Here is a 17,789-nt window from a genome sequence, read left to right as displayed (position 1 = left end):
AATACCACAGCCTGAAGGGTTTAAACAACAGACACTTATTTCCTTTAGCTGTGGAGGCTGGGCGGTCCAAGATCAAGGAGCCAACAGATTTGGTGTCTGATGAGGGCTTGATTCCTGGTGTGTAGATGGAGGATCCTATGCTTGCTGTGTCTTCATATGGTGAAAAGTCCAAGAGAACTCTGTAGGGTCTCTTTTTTTTTTTTTCAAAGTTTAATTCACATAAAGTTTAATCAGTCAAGTTAATGAAAATATCAAAAGAGTTAGTGTATGGCAGCGGAAATTTAACTTCTGCTGCAAACAATACAATATTTAGTGTTTCCATTGACAATCTATGCTGCAGAAAGAGCAATTGCATTAAATCTTAATTCATCAGGGTCACGTTCCATAAACTTCTTGCAAACTTCTATGGCATCCTCTAGTAAAGTCTCATCACTAGTTTCCCCATGGTTAATTGGAAATGGTTTCCACCCATCTAATTCATAGAGATGCCCATCTACATGAACTAATGCAATAAAATGAAGGTCTACTTTTTCATCTATATTTGGTACCTCAGTCTGACCTTCGTGGGCACTGGTCTCATGAGTAACTCGAACAGCGTCATAGTTCTCCAGGTATCTGGCTCGTTCTTCAGAGCTCATTGACACAGACTCCTCCAGGAATTTTTTCAAGGTTGATCTGGATTCAAAGTGCATCTTGTCTTCATTGTTCGCAATAGCATGAATCAGTCCAGTCGTGCCACAGGCATTGCTGATGGTTTGCTTCATGAAATACACTGATGATGTAACATCCTGTCCCAGAGATTTTATTTTTTCTTCCTCTTCTGTTCTGAATACTTCATACTTTTCTGTAATAGAGAAGAGAAGTAACACTGCACAGACTGGTCTTGGTACCATGCTAAGGAGTTCAGGATCCATTCCATATACATCAACAAATTGCCAGTTAGGATGTAGACCTAATTGTTTGAGAAACTGGTTGGTAACCTCAGGGTTGGCCTCCAGCTGCAACCAGCGCTGCCCCTCCATGGCCACTGCGTCCAGACCCTCGCCACCTCTGTAGGGTCTCTTTTATAAGGGCACTAATACCATTCATCAGTACTCCACCCTCATGACCTAATCACTACCTCCTAATACCATCACGTCAGGGATTAATGTACAAATTTTGGAGAAACACAAACATTCTGAGGCAGCAAGAATAAGCTTGATGCAAAACAATAATAAATATATTATTTTAATTATTTAATATCATATATATTAATTTGATATTTTATATTAACTTAATTTATGTTATATTAATTTAATATTTATATAATATTTTTATTATTTAATAAATAAATAATAAATATTGCATCCTTGATGCAAAACAATAATAAATATGAACTCTATATGCATGTCTATAATTTTAAGGCTCTCAAAAGGAGCCTTTGGGAACCCTGTGAGATTAGTCACAGGGGCAGGGTCTGGGAAACCACTCTGCAGATTTGGTCAATGCGCAGTAGCAATTCTTAGAGCTGTGGAGGATGGGCTAGGGGTGGGGAAGGAGTCTAGCTGAAACCCAACCATGGCTTATGAAGAACAACAGTATGGGTGTGTAGCCACAGATCTTTTTTCTCCCAGATTGCATGTACGCCCTACAGGAAGTAAGTACCCTCTGGAGGAAGCCAATCTGGTTTTGTCCCCAAAACTTGGGGCCTCATTTCTCCAGTGTTCTCAGGCTTAAGCTGCATTTTCCCCATAGCTTCTACTGACACAAGAGCTCACTACTTAGGCACCTAATAGTTCTGTTTAAATTTCTTTTTTTTCTTCAAGATTAGTTAAAAAAAAAGGCACAAAAAAGGAAAAGAAAAAAAATCAACCTTTAATTCTCCAGATCCCTTCAAAAAGAAAGAAGAAAAAAAGAGAAAAAGAAAAAAAAGCATATTAAATAAATCCATGCTTACAAGTCCCCCAGCTCACTGGATTTGCTTAGTGTAGATGCACAAGTTCTCCCATTTACCAGTTGTAGAGGACAGCCAAGAGACTTTCTTTAGCTTCATCCTACCCAGTGCAGGACCCCTGCTGGCTCCTGCCAGCAGACCAGGCTGTCCCAGCCCGTCCAATGAGAAGGAGCTTCCCACCCTATAACACAGCCCCATTTTTACAGCTAAACTCTGTAAAAGTTCCATTCACTGGCCCAGATCTGGCCCTGCAGCTTGTGCATAGATTATGTGCTTCCTTATGCTCCTGACCAGCCAGTTACATGGAAAACAGCATTCCTTGAATATTCTCTACAAATTACATCATTCCTGGCATGACTATGATTTCCTGGCCGCTCAAGCTGGCTCCAGTTTGTCGATGAGCTTATTGAGAGCATTGAGATTACAGGGCCCAGTCCTCACTTGGCTATGCACTCAAGCCCACAGGGGTCCTGACTGCACGCCCCAGAGATCTGCTGGGAGAGTCCATGGTATGCTACCTTTCTCATCTGCCCCAGGCATGTTGAGCCTTGAGTCAGTTGAAACGCTTAAGTCTTCTGCAGTTAAGACATGTGTATTTAGTTTTCCCAAATCTTTCCTAGAAGAAGCAAGATGTGGGTCAAGAACAACTGCTGCCCACAGTGCAATTATTGTTAAACCCAAGTAAATTCTGTGTTCCAAATCGCAGATATTCTACAAATTTCATTTATCATTTGTCATTAGTTATACTCTCTAGCTTTGCAGCATTTGCAAACTTGACCAGCCTGCTTTGATAGGGTATAATGTGATTTGGTTGTGTATACTGGGGCTGTAAAGAGATGTGACCAAATCTCTCCTACAGACTGTGGGCCTTGTTTCTTCAAGGTCATACAATGAACCTATGTGCTGTGGAGCTGGCCCTAGAACTCTGGGCTCCTGAGGCTCAGAGTGGAGACTTCCCCACAGTGCCACTGGGTTGCTGCATGGAATACTTGCCTTCCCTCAAGACCCAGCCACACCTGAGCAGGATATCAGCATCCACTCAGCTGGTAGGATCTCCATAAGGTTTTCAGGGTAAGCAGCTGTATTCATTGCTTTGTGTTAGCTGACTTGGAGGGATATAGCTAAGAAAGTTGCTCTTCATGCACATTCTTTTCTGGGGTCTCTGACCAAACCCAGCTAGATCTTTTCCCACCATACACCCTGGGATAGTCACCATCAAAGCTGGGCATAAGAGATTTGTGTCCTAATGCTTGTTCTGCCATGTTTAATTCTTCAACCTTGTTGGACACAAGCCATTGAATTTCCTTGAGCCTCAGCTTCCTTATCTAAAACTGGGAGTCATATCACTCTATCTTGAAAAATTGATTTGAGCATCAAAGGAAAGAATGAGTATAAACATTTGTGAAACTCATCCATTGCTTTGCAAAGGTAGGTACACTGTTACCATCAAGTGGGTATGAAAACCTGCAAAGTGAGTCAGTGCCACTTAAAATTCCTTTTTAAAGCAGTTCATTGTATTCTAACCTTATTCATTGCTTTCTCTTTTTTCCTTAAAGTCCCAATTAAAAAATGGAATATTATGAGTGCATGCAGGGAGAACCTTACATAAAATTAGCCACCCTGTGTTCTTTAGTCACTTTGGCAGGGAAGTGATATGCCTATTAAAATACCACTGTTAGAGCTGGGGCACACACATTGCTGATAACCCCAGCTGGCAATGACCTTGGCACCATGAAAAGGGCAATATTTTCAAATGGATGACCTACTCCTACACAAAGTGTCCAGTGTAATAAGAATAAACAAGCTTTTCATAAAAAAAAAAAAAAAAAGGCTGCGTGTTTTCTGTTTCCCAGAGATGGTGATAGAGAGGAGGAGCCCCAGGAAGCAGCACCTCCCCAATAACCTACTATGCCTTGTTGATTCCTCCTGGAGAATCCTGTGACTGAACAGTCCTCCAGGCTACATATCCATGATAGTTTCATGATTTCTTTTCTGCACTTCTGCAAAAGTAGAACCCCTTAGGCTGCTGGAGAAACCTGAACAGATGGGGGTCAGCCCTCTCTGTGGTTTAAAATGGAGCCCTGGGACACAGGAAGAAGAATCTTGCTGGAGACTCAAGTACGCTGTCACCAAGTATCAGCAAGACCACCTCTTGAGAAGGTGGACAAGTCACCCAGGAGAGTCCAAAATAGAGTCCCCATGAGGCTTTGAAGACAAGATCCTTGAGATGAAATTAATTGGGGGAATTGGATGGACTCTGGATTCAGCAGAAATAAAGCACGTATGAAAAATTTACCTGATAAACTTGCTTTGTTACTGGGCAATGAGGCTATAGCTGATCTATTTAGCTCTTCATTCCTTTATTCATTCCACCAATGTTTATTATGCACCTACTATGTAAACTAACACCATTCTATATTCTGGGACACAGAATAAACAAGGCAAATTCCCTTCCCTCCTTATATTCTAGTGGGAGTAGAAAAGCAATGAACAAATAAATAAATACACAGGTATAGCTGAATGCAAAGAGCCATAGGGAGTGTTGGTTTGGGTGGGCACAGCTCATAGTAGGGAAGGCCCCACTGTCAGGGTGAATCTGACCAGAGGTCTAAAGGAAGAAAGGGGTGAGCCATGAGTGTCTGGGTGAGTGTATTCCAGGTGTCTCAGCAAAGCAGATAGACTGAGTAAGGAGACAGCTGAGAGATAGTGTCAGGTAGGTAGGAGAACCCTGGTCATGTTGGGGCTTAAGGACTTTGGTTTTAATTCTGAGTGATCTTGGACAATACTGGGGAGAGGGAAGATGATGTGACTGCACAGGAAGGTCATCTTGGCTATTCTGTTGAGAACAAAACATGGGCAGGAAAGCAAGTGGACAGACAGGAGTTAGGAGGAGCCTGCAGCAAGCCAAGCAGGAGATGATAGTGGCAGTGGCTTGGGCCATGATTGTGCCAGTGTAAGGATGAGATGAGGATCTGGATATTTTAAGGTAAGACCTATAGGATTTGATAATGATAGGATGTGGGAAATGAGAAGTGGAGCTAACAGTACTGAGCTAAGCAATGGGAAGAAGTTACACTTACTGAGAAGAGGAAGATTACAGGTGAAGCAGGTTTAAAGGCATGAGGAGTTTGGTTTTGAATATGCTAAGCTTGAAGTGTCTGTTAGAGTCCAAGTGGAGGTGTCTGGAAGGCAGGGGATAATCAAGCTCTGGGGCCAGGCTAGAGATGTAAACTTGGGAACCATCATTGTAGAGAAAGTGTTTAAAGCCATGAGCCAGCTTGATATTCACAAAGGAGTGAGTATCAATAGAGAAGAAATCAACCGAGCCTGGGGCATCTTACACAATGGAGAATTAGCAAAGGATATTAAAGTACGTTTAAAAAAATTTAAAGGGAGTCTCTGCCACCCACTCTGACTGTTGCCAGAGTGCAAGCACCACAGATGACAGACTCATGTGCTGGGAACAGAGACAGTTTCCCAGGTGAAGAAGCTGCTCTTACAGGCAGATGTTACAAATAATTATCTACTCTAGGGATTCATTCTGAATTTTGCTGTGGAATGAATGACAGCCCACAGCCAAAGATTCACTGGCTTGGGAACACAAAGACAGGTCACGAGAGAAGGATTCCTGGCATGAGAAACCCGAGGAGCTCCATGGACACACTCCCTAGGGAAAATGGTGAAAATTAGTTTTTTTAAAAAACCAACAATTTAAAACCTCTGGTAATGATCCTAAGGACATATAGCAAATGAAGAAATATTTATTCAAGAAAAAATTCAGTATGAAGCACAAAAATCTGCCATATTGGAGTCTACACAAGCTCCATACCTCCACTTTCTCAATTCAGTGAGATGGAAACTCCACTCCAGACTTGTTTATCCAGGGACACTGCTCCTCTTGACACCTCTCAATTATAGGGATATCTTCCTAAGAAGGGCAGGACATCAACATTTCTCATCTATGCCCAGCTACCCATCCCTGGTCAGCATGGCTGACCAGTGGAGGCTTCTATCTTCTACCCAACCTTCATTCATGGGGTGGAGGTTTTACCTTGGATGTGACACTACTGAGAATACTGGGACTAAACTAAGCCATTTGCTCTTGCCCTAGCTTGGATGGCAGTGATTTTATGGAAGGATAAACAATTCAAGAATATTGGAGGGTACTGCCTTGCCTCCTCCAAAAGCTCAGCTCCTAAATAGGGTGTCACTCAAAGAGAAGAGAGGCACTGCCTCCCCCCTCAGCTCTAGAGATATGGCCCAGAGATTTCCCCCCACTTCCGCCCCCGGGGGGAAAAACAGACCAGAAGACAAATAGCTCCTAACTTCTTCTCAAGGAACTGGCATTATTTGTAATGGAGTATGAAGTGCAAGCCACTCTCAAAAACAGCAGAGGTTGTGGTGAAAGGCAGTCTGAGATTTATAGACCCATTGGACATATAGGATAACTAGAATCCAGTTGGTTTTCCTGAAAGAATAGTGGAAGGAGACAGCTGGGAGTAACTTTCCTGGGATCAGAACAAATCTCTTAAAGAATTTGAGAGCTATCCTTCAAAGGAGCGGAACTTTATTGGCTTAGTTTTTGAAGCAAATTATCCCCCAGGATATATCATCTGACAATTAAGGGAGCCAGTAGCAGGGTGCAGTCATGGAAAGAGAGAGTCAAAGAGCTCTGCCTGAATTCGCGTCCCTACAAATGTACCCTCTAAGAAGCAACACCCCATAACTTATGGGATGTTGCTAAAATGGTACCCAGAAAGAAGTGTATATAGTTGTAAGAAAGATCTAAAATTGTAACCTCATATTCCATTTTAAGATCTAGAAAAAGGAGACCAAACAGCCTAAAGAAAGCATAAAGAAGAAAATATTGAAAATTTGAGCAGAAAATAATGACATGGAGAATAGAAAAAAATTAGAAAAATCAGTCAAGCCAAAATTTGGTTCTTTGAAAGATGAACAAAATTGACAACTTTTAGTTAGATTAGTCAAGAAAAAAGAGAGAAGACTCAGATGACTGACATCAGAAATAAGACAGAATATTAATGACCATACATAAATAAAAATAATTATAAAGGGATGCTATGAACCATTGTATGCCAATACATAAGATTACTTAGATGAAAAGGACATTCCTGGAAAGATAAACTATCAAAACAGACTCAAGAGGGCTAGGGAGTTAGCTCAGTGGCACCACGCCTGCCTCACAAGCTCAAGGTCCTGAGTTCAATCCCTGGCACCAAAAAGAAAAAAAAAGACAGACAAACAAACAAAAAACAGACACAAGAAAAAATAGATAATTTTAATAGGCTTATAACAAGAAACTGAATTAGTAATCAAGACTATGAACAAAACTCCAGGCCCAGATAACTACTCTTAAATTCTACCAAATATTTCTAAACATTAATGTCAGAGGTTAGGTGTATATCTTAATGGTAGAAGGTTTACCTAACATGCATTAGGGCCTGCGTTTGATCCCTAGCAACACACACACAAATGCACACATGCATACAAGTGCACACACAAATTAACGTCAATTCTTCAAACTCTTCCCAAAAAATAGAAGAGGAGAGAATATTCCTAATTTGTTTTATAAAATCAGTATTATCCTGATATCCAAGCCAGTCAAAAATACTACAAGAAAGAAAATTACCAATCTTTTATGAATTTGGGCACAAAAAATTGCTCAACAAAATACCACCAAACATAAACTAGTAGTATATAGGAAGAATTTTATACCATGAGCAAATAAGAGTCATTGCAGGAAGGTATGGTTGGTTTAACATCCCAAAATCAATTGGTGTGATATGTCATATCGATAGTAAAAAAACCAAAAACTGCATGATTATTTTGGTAAACATAGAAAAACATTTGACTAAAGTCTTAATACATTTTCATGGCGAAAACACTAAAAAACTAAGAATACAAAGGAATTTAATCTTTTAAAGAACACCTCAAAGCAACCTGCACTTAACACCATACTTACTAGTAAAAGACTGCATGTTTCCCCTTGAGATCAGGAACAGGACAAGAATAACCCATTCCATCACTTCTATTCAACATTGTACTAGAGATTCAAGCCAGGCAATTATGCAAGAATGAAAAATTGAAAGTGTTAACTTTAAAGCTATAATGTCTGCCAAAGTCTCATGGATTCTGAGGTGGGGCCTTTGGAAGGTAACGATTGGGGGGCACTATGTTCATCAGTGGATTCTTCCATTGATGAATTCATAATTGAATGTGCTGTTAGGAGGTAGGCTGGAAGAGGTGCATCACTGGCTGTGTCACTGGATATGTACATCCCCCTCCCTGGCTTCTTATTTCACTCTTAGCTTCCTGACTGCCATGAGGTATACAACTTTCCTCCACCATGCCCTTCACCATGATGTTTCTGCCTTAGAGCTAGCAAACCATGGACCGAATCCCCCGAATTGTGAGCCAGATCAAACCTCTCTCCCTTTAAGTTGTGGATGTCAGGTATTATGTTCCAGTAATGGGAAATCTGTCTAATATAAAAGTCACCCAGATTGGAAAGGAAGTAAAACTGTTTCTGTTCACAGGGCACATGATCTTGTGTATAAAGAATTTTAAGGAATTCACCAAAAAATTATTAGAATAACCATTTACCATGGTTGCAAGATATAAAATAAATAGGAAAATTAACTGCATTTCAATATACATGCAATGAACAATCCAAAATGAAATAAAAACCAATTTTAGTTACAATAGCATCAAAAAGTAATAAAGCACTTTAGGATAAACTTAAGAAAAGATGCACAAGGGCCGGAGATTTAGCTCAGTGGTGCCATTGCCTGCCTTGCAAGTGCAAGGATCCAAGTTTGATCTCTGGTACCAAAAAAAAAAAAAGAAAAGAAAAGATGCACAATATTTACAGTCTGAAAAACTATAAATCATTGTTAAAAAAAATCAAAAGAAAATTTACATAGATGAAAAAAACCCATGTGCATGAATTGGAAGACAATATTGTTTGGAGCAATACTTCTCAAATTTATCTACAGATTCAATTAGATCCCTAGCAGAATCCCAGTGTACTTCTTTCTAGAAATTGACAGGCTGATTCTAAGATTCATACAGAATTACAAGGGATTTAAAATAGTCAAATCAATCTTGAAAAAGAGAACAAAGTAAAAGGATCAAACTTTCCTATTTCAATACTTACTACAAAACAGCATTAAGCAAGACAGTGTGGTATTCATATAAGGAAAGAGGTAGAGATTGATGAAATATGATTGAGCGTTCATAAGTAAAACCTTGTGTTTATTGCCAACTGATTTTTGGCAAGATTGGCAAAATCATTCCAAGGAGAAAGAATAATCTTTTAAACAAATGGTTCTGGACAACTGAATAGCCACATGAAAAAGAATGAAGTTGGATGCTAATCTCACACTATATATAAAAATTAACTTAAGGGACCTGAGGGTATAATTGAGTGGTAGAGTGCATGGCAAGCATGTACAAGTGCCTAAGTTCAATCCCAGCTCTGCCTGTCCTCCACCAAAACAAAAAACAAAACAAAACAGAATGCTCAAAATGGATCAAAGACCTAAATGGAAGAGTGAAGATTGTAACTCTCTTAGAAGAAAATATAGGTGTAAATCTTCATGACCTTTGATTTGGCAATGGATGTTTATCCTAAGTGTGAGCAATAAAATAAAAAGTAAATAAACTGAAAAAAAAAAGTTTAAAGGCCTAGAGCAGTGATGGTGAACCTTTTAGAGACCAAGTATCCTAACTGCAACCCAAAACCTACTCATTTATGGCAAAGTGCCAACACTGCCTCTACGTGCACTGTTATCCAATGCTCGGCTGCTGGGGCAATGCTTGGGCGACATAGCATGCGTGCTGACAGGGCCCTGAGTGCCCACTGTGGCACACTTGCCATAGGTTCACTACCACTGGCCTAGAGAATGTGTCAAGAATGTTTCTGAAAAAGGAACCACTGAACAACTTTGCCAAATGATGCTATTTGGTCACATGTGAAACTAACTGAGAACTTACTGTTGGATTTAGAAATGTAGAGATCACTAGTAAATTTATTATAGCAAGCTTATTTCTCTAACAAATCACTCCTAGTCATAACACAATAAACAGCTTATTTCTCACTCAGATCGCCATCCACAGAAGCATTGGGTAGATGGCCCTCTATGAGGTGATATGGGTACCCAAGCTCTTTCCATCTTCAGTGTGTGGCCTCCAGAGTCACCTTGGAATGAGGAGGAATGGCTCATGTGGAAGCACCCATGCTCCAGTGCTTCAGCCTGAGTGGGCAATCAACCCCACTCAACTTTGTATGGCAGGAACTAGCCACAGGGCCTCATTTAGATGCAAAGTAATTGGGAAAAGTTGCTTAGTTGTGTGCCTAGGAAAAAGAGGTTTGAGACATCCAGCCAGTTTCTGCCTCAGTGAGCAGGGTAAGAGTAGTTTTAGGGGATGGTGGAAACCAAAACTGGTTGAAGGGCATTCAAGAGAAAGGGGGAAGTAGAAAAATAGGATGGTAGTAAGCAGGATTTTGAGCATTGAGTGCTTAGGAAATACATCCTTTGTTTTAGGAGAAAAGGCAGTGTAGGTGGGCACAGATGGAAGTAGTGGTGGAAACATGGGGCACTTGTCAGCCCAAGGTTCCGTTATCTCAGTGAAGCCATCACTCAAGAGTGAGGATGGGGGAGGAAGTGTTGAGGGTTTGGGGAGGGATGAGAAAATGTGCAATCTTTGTCTTGGAAAGTAGCAGAATAAGTGGTGTAGGGAGACACAACAGGAGTGCCAGACAAACACCAAGCACCCACCCACAGGTAGTGAAATTGACCTTAAAGTAAATGAGACTGTCAGCTGCACCCAAGGGCAGGTGCAGGCACAATAGGTGAGCAAGATTCAGCCATGGCAGGGTTTTGTTAGATCGGTACAATGAAGGAAGAGAGGGGTCAAAGGGATTTGATTGTGTATGGTGGGTGGGATGTTAGAGAGGGACAGGTGTCAGCATCTAAGTGGGTACAAAGGGCAGTGAGGTCCTGCAGGTGTGGTGAGAAAGTGGAAGGATCAGTGGTTTATGTGTCCCCATTAGGTTGAAGAATCACTGGCGATAGAAGACTGAGTTGGAAGGAGACCATTGTGACAGAATGGGGCATTTAATATTGAGATTGTGGAGGAAGCACAACTTTTGGTAGTGCCAAAGTCAAGGGCATTCTATGGGCATGAGTGACCATAAAAGACCAAATGGTTGGAGAAGAGCAAATGGAGGGACTAGGAAGCTGAGTGCCAGAAGGATCATAGGTAATGGGATTGCCAAGGATTATTAGCATGAGAATTGTTGGAAAGAGCAGTGAAAGATTTTGTTTTCAAATCCTCCTCATGGAACCTGGTGTTCTGAGGAAGGGAAGATGCTCTGAAAAGTAAAATCTGGGTCCCCAGGCAAAAATATTCCTATGAATCTCCTTCTTGTACTAATTGCAAAATAAACAGAAAACCATCCAGGCTACCTGGGGAGAAGGTAAGCCTGCAGAACGGAGCATCCTCGAATTGGCCAGGGTCAGCCTCAGAAGGGCCCGACTTGGCTCAGCTGTTTTCTATGAGTACTTTGAAGAATTAAGAGTGATGGTGAGATGCTGAGAAAACTGAGGTGATTCATCTGGGAGAGTGCGCACTGCATTTCCCCACATATATTAAATGGAATAGTAGGCTGCTGGCTGATGACGTTTTAGAGTTCATATTTAACTACTGAGCATGTTCCAACACTGAGGAGACTAAATATAGACTTAGGATGAGGCAATCTAAAAAGAATAGCAAAGCTTCACCAATGGCTCACGCTGGAGGGGGCATTCAGGGCTGCAAGGTGGACACCAGCCAAGAGGGCGGCACCTCCTGCCAAGTTCCGCCTACGTGCCCACTGTGACAGGGGCGTGCCCAGAGAGGCCACAGTAGCTGCATTGTTACTGAAGGAAGACATGGCTTTCACCTCACTCACACAGTACAGCTTCAGAACCCAAGATCCTCACTGACAGAGCCGCCCTGAGTCTTGCTCAGAACTGCTGAGCAGGTTCCAGTATCTGCCAGGCCATCTGCTTCCCTGAGGTAGAAAGAGGACCACAGCCCGTGCTCTCTTCACCATTTACCATCCAGGCCAAAGAATCCAAACACCAAATAGGTCCCCTTCCCTGAAGTAAAGCACTGATGACACTCAGTGCTCTGGGGAATGGCCACCAGTGCCTGTAATCTCAGCACTGTGGGGAGGCTGAGGCAGGAGGGTCATATATTTGAGCCCAGCCCAGGCAACATAGCAACTTAGTAAGATCCTGTCTCAAAGATAGAAATCAATACAAAAGCCTTGGGTTCAATCTCTAGTGCCAAAAGTCAAACAAACAAGCAAACAAAACGCCAAGTTGGGTAGGTGTTAGTCTTGACAAGGGCATGCCAACCTTATAGCACCGTTCCAGGCAAGCAGCTAAAGACCCTCCTTGCACCCAATGGGAGCTGAAATTCAGCTCCAGTTAATTACCATTATACTTGCACAATGAAGGCAGGTGTAAAAGAGTTGGACAAGGCAGTATCAACATTGCCTGACAACCATATCATCTGGGTCCCTGATTACTGGTAGCCAGAACCCCCAAAGCTGAGAGAATAAGAGAGACAAGACATGGAGATGTCGTGTTTTCGGGGAAGAGAGGACCCACAGTGTTCCCTGCAGTTTGTGATTCTGAATCTGACCTCGATTGTGTTGCCTGGAACATACTTGTGCCTGCCTTGTGAGCAAAGCACAGGGGGACGTGCACTTGGCCAGCAAGTTGGACCACTAAGCCTGCAGTAGATGTCGTTTTTCCCATCTGGGCTGGCTTGTTAAATTAGAGTGCAGCACTTCAAATGCCTCATTAGCCTTGATCTGAGATTTGAGGTCAGGTTCAAAGACCTGTGGTCTAGTGTAAACACACAAGGAGCTTGGGTCAAGGGAAGGCCCTAAATAAAATTGTTATATAAATATATCTTTGGACATCTTGCATCAAAGGAAAAAGTGGCTGCTCTTGTACCCTGTACCTCACTTCCAAGGGTCCAGCAACACTTTCCCATCCTGCCCCGCTCTGCCCTGGGAATTCATGCTGAGATGGAAGTGGCCACCGCATCTACACACCTCTCCTTGTGCTGAAATTCCATCTTAATTCAGCTTCTCTCTCAAAAGACGCCACATTACCCAAGGAACAATATGCTAATGACAGACATTTTGGATTGGTCTCTAGGATGTTGGTAGGGGAGAATTTTCAGGATAGAGTGAGGTGTCAGGGCTCCCCTGATAATATAACATCTACTTAAATGGTATCTGTCAATAAGAATAGAGTTACTGAAAGGCTACTTTAAATCTTCTGGGGAACAAGAAGGAATTTTTTTTTCTCCAAAATTGATATCAAATCTGTGGGTGCTCTATCACTAAGCTCCACCCTCTGCCCTCTTTATATTTTTATTTTGAGACAGAGCCTCTCTAAATTGCACAGGTTGGGCTTAAACTTGCAATCCTTCACTGCTGGGAACTTGACATTCTCTACTGCAAGTCTCCAGAATAGCTGGGATTACAGGCAGGTGCCACCATGGCTAACCCAACAATGGATTTCTAAATGAAGCAGAAGATGGAGAAAGAGGAGGAGGAGGAGGAGGAGGAGGAGGAGGAGGAGGAGGAGGAGGAGGAGGAGGAGGAAGAGGAGGAGGAGGGTTTGAGGACAAGGCTTCCAAGCTCAGGCCCAGGCTAGGTGGAGGCTCTTTCCTGCAGTGGCACTTCCCTGGCACCTCCTTGTACAGTGGCTTCGGGGACCCTCTCTGTGGAAGGGGTGTGGGTGAGGGCTCAGGGCCGGGGTCCTAGGTCACCCTCTTCAGGAAACCCCAACCTGCAGGATTCTGGAAGACAGATGAGTCTCAAAATGGATTTTTTCCCATAAGCTCCTAGGGTGACTTCAGTGTGGCATTTATGTGTATGAGTGAAATATTTTATTTCTTTAAAAAAATACACAACTGCTTTTGTCATCTAATTGAGTTTTTCAGAGACTACGTGATGTATGATAACATCATTGCATCAAAAAGGATTCTATGGTCCAAAAAGATGGGGAAATGCTTTTTGACTCTGAAAATTCACATCTATTAACTTATTACAGGTTCTGAGAAGTTCTGAAGTTAAAAAAAAACCATTTAACTTTGTTTAATACATTTCAAATGTATTTAACTATACAATTTATCTTTGTTTGCTTTTGATTAGTTTAATACCTGTTGCTATCATATTTTGGCAAATCCTCCTCCAAAGGTAAGAGGTTGAGCCAGAATTCTTCTGATCAAAGAGTTTATTAGAGAGCTCTTATCTGGCCCTGAAGGGAATAGTCAACAACAGAGCACAGAATATCAGTGGTCAAGAGCAGAGCCAGGTCTCCTCTGGATTCTCTTTCAAAAGGGTGCTCGAATCCCAACTCTGCTGCTTCCTAGCTATGACTTGGGAAAGTTACTTAACCTCTCTGTGCCTTATATTCTTCATACATAAAATGGGAAAGATTAGATAAGTGAATATCATAGAAGGGAGACTCGTACACAGAAAATGCTATGGAAGAATTAGTTTAGTAGATTATAGATTACGGTCCCAAACCTGCCGGTCTAGGGTTGAGGCTCAAAAGTAGGCCGCTAACTAGTGTGACCTGAGACAGACCTCCAGTCTGCCAGGACCTCAGTTTACCCAAGCATCAGATTAGAAACTGAGCCCAGCAACTCCGAGGTCCCTTCCATCCCGTGTTGATGTGGTGATTTTGCACTTTCCTTACAGTGGCTGAGAAGAGAGGGAAGACATGGTAGCCTAAGAGACTCAGGTCCCTGGCAGTGGCAGCCACAGGGAGGAAGTGTCAACCTTTGAGGATGGAGTTCATCTTCTCCAGGGTTCTGTTTCACACCTACCCAGGTGTGAAGGAGCAAGGAGATGGAGTTTGACCCCCTCCCCCTGCACACCGCCCCCCATATCCCTATGCAACAGGGTCTTTAAAAGGGGGACCCCACCCACTCACCCCAGGCTCAGGGAAACCTGTGGACAGTTGGGCCTTGGTAAGACACAGCAGCTGCTGCCTCTATGCAAATCCTTGCAGTGTGGCTCAGCACAGCTGGGGATGAGGAGAATGCACTGGCTGAAAAAAAGCCCAAAGTGTCGAAGAGCTCTGAATTGCTGACAGCCATGGGCCAAGGTGGAGGAGCCCAGCATAATGCTTCAGGGGCTAAATGGGCACGGGTGAGCATTTGGTTTCACTTGTGCTTCAAGAGAGCAAGTAGTAGCTCAGCTGCCAGATGTTAAGGGGCCCAGGCATGGCACAGCCATACTTTTGCAGGTGACTACACACCACAGGGAGATGATGACTTACTTTCCCAAACTGCTTCTAGGGAGGGAGCCTGGCGGCTTTCGTGTTTCACTTTCAGTGGAGAAGTTAAATTTGGGAACACCAAAAGAATCTCACTTAACTCAGAAAAGACTGGCTCGAGGGCTTGTCAAAGGAAGTATTTCTGAGAACATCATGTTCTGTAACTAAGCCTTTGAGTAACCACCCAAATACCCTTTTTCTAATGCAGTGTATCAGTTAGAAATGCTTTCAGGTGCCAGTAACAGAGAACTAACTATAGCAGCTTAAACATGTAAAGGTTTATGTTTGTCACATAATGAGAAATGCAACATGGATAATTACTGGCATAGGTTTAGTGGCTCAAGAAAATTGGGGCTGAGTCTTCGTGATTCTTTAGTCTTTTTTTTTTTTCATAGCGTCAATATGGCTATTGCAGCTCCAACCATCATATCCATATCCCAAACAACAGGAGGCAAGAAGGATGGAATGACAAACGAGGCTTTTCTAGAAGTTCCAGTCAGTAACTTCCATGTTAATCTTTTACAAGACAGGCTGGGAAATAGTGTTTTCATTGAATACATGCTAACTAGAATAACCTTGGGTCTCTTACTAAGAAAGAAGGCAGAGTGGACATCAGATAGGAAATCAGCACCCTGCCTGGGATGCCTAGAGAGATGTTTAAACAAGAAGCTGCTGCCAGGACTGGTCCTTCTGGGAGTGCTTATTGTGTGAAAAAACAACTCATCAATGGACCTGACCTCCAGATCTCTCTCACTCTAAGAGGGTTGAGGTTGTCTTCCATTCTAGGAGCACCCCGTGTTCCCAAGTGAACTTGGATAGGAAAGGAGAGGATTTGGGACACAGGAACGCCCAGCCACCACTTGCTGAGGAGAGAAAATATGCTCCTGAACCTTCAGAACCTCACAATTTAGAAGACAAAGCACATCAAGGGGAAACAAAAGCTTCATATGAACTGAAAAAATAAGAGGTTTAGCAGTACTGTTAATAAATAGGAAAAAAAGGTCCAAAGGAGTAGGGGAAGTGGGAAGGGAAGGGGAAAGGAAAGAAGGGAAAGGAAAAATTATGAGAAAAGAAAAAAATGGAAACAAAGTCTATGTAAATAGGGAAGGGTGGAGGGGGTGAAGGGAGGGCAGGGGAAGGGGGAAAAATAAGAACCAAGATGCATCATGTACAGGTACAAGCACCCAGTGATAAATGTGAATGTATGGTATACCTAAAATGTACCAATAAAAGAATTTAAGCAAAAAAAGTACTGTTAATAAACTTCAAAAAGATGTCTTTAAATGTGGGTGCTTCATCATCTTACTTCTTTTAGCTTTCTCCAGTCTGCATGTAAGTTATAAATATCCATAAAATATCCAGTGTGGGGGTGCACACCTGTAATCCCAGCACTGGGAGGCTGAGATAGGAGGGTGCCATGAATTCCAAGCCAGCTTGGCCTACACAGAGAGAGTTCAAGGCCAGCCTGAATTACAAAGCAAAATCCTGCCTCAAAAAAACAAAAGAGAAAAAAGAAAAAAAATACATGAAGTATAAAGTAGCTCTAAAAGATTTAAAGCCAAATGGGACATACCTATCTACTTTGCCTGTAATACCAAATTCTGTTCCCAAAAGCAACTACTTTCCATTCCTGTTTTATATATATGCACTGCAGTAAAATGCCTAAATTTCTGTCAGCTGATAGAAAAGGAGGATTTTCGAAACCATCATACTGCCTTCCTCCACCTCCCAAATGTGGCTACGCTAAAATTTCACTTAAATTCATATTTACGTTTCTGTTTTTTGTAAATAATCTTGTAAGTTTTTCATGTACTTATTATGTTTCTTTGCATTTATGAGTAAATCTTCCTATAATTCTGTGGTTGGTTATATAAGAGTGGGATTACGGAGTCTTTAATTTTCTACCTTGTATATTTCTGTACAGTTTAATGCTTTGTAAGAACATCTACATTTACCTTTTTTTTTTTGATACCAGGGATTTACATTTACCTTTTTAATTACTAAAAGCAATAAAATATTTCCACTTTGAAACTGCAAAAAAAGGGGGAGGAGCTAGAGGGGCAAAGACACAGGAGTAGGCATCCCCCTGGGGACAGCCCAGAGCTGCCAGACAGGAGAAGGGAGATGCAGCTTTGCTAGATGACCATGGAGGCAGAACCATGGCAAGAAAGCAGCCCTGGCCTGAATTCCCAGGGACCACTGTGGATCCCAAACAAAATGTCGTCCCAACATTCCAGCTCTCCATCAGCACCAGAAAACAAGGAGCTGGATCTTACCAAGACCCAACAAAAACTATAAAAGGGCATAGCACTTAAAAACACCATCACCAAGAACCAAAATCCTCCTTTCTGTTACAAGATGGGGGGAAACCCTGGAACAGATGTATGGGGGGACAGATGGAAGAGAAGGGGACACTTTGTCCCAGACTTTGTTAGATTTGGGAGCACAGAAGGGTAGCAGGACAAAGGCATTTGGCAGAG

The 17,789-nt window shown here is 42.2% G+C and overlaps 1 protein-coding gene across 1 annotated transcript; it reads right to left on the bottom strand.

Annotated features, from left to right (window-relative positions):
• Positions 1–227: 227 nt before the first annotated feature.
• Positions 228–1,072, bottom strand: LOC101697761 (ubiquitin carboxyl-terminal hydrolase isozyme L3). Its single transcript, XM_013076040.3, has one exon. It carries the CDS (start codon positions 1,020–1,022, stop codon positions 330–332), a length of 693 nt encoding a protein of 230 aa, XP_012931494.1. The 5' UTR covers positions 1,023–1,072; the 3' UTR covers positions 228–329.
• Between the last annotated feature and the right edge of the window lie 16,717 nt (positions 1,073–17,789).

The sequence above is a fragment of the Heterocephalus glaber genome, unplaced genomic scaffold, assembly GCF_053883595.1.
Source record: "Heterocephalus glaber isolate CG9 unplaced genomic scaffold, H.glaber_assembly_v1.0 deba00000942, whole genome shotgun sequence".
NCBI classification, from domain to species: Eukaryota; Metazoa; Chordata; class Mammalia; order Rodentia; family Bathyergidae; genus Heterocephalus; species Heterocephalus glaber.
This window is presented reverse-complemented; position numbering and strand designations above follow the sequence as displayed.

What these genes read in the sequence shown, in the direction of transcription:
- LOC101697761 (XM_013076040.3), bottom strand. Translation starts at nt 1,022, where the DNA reads ATGGAGGGGCAGCGCTGGTTGCAGCTGGAGGCCAACCCTGAGGTTACC.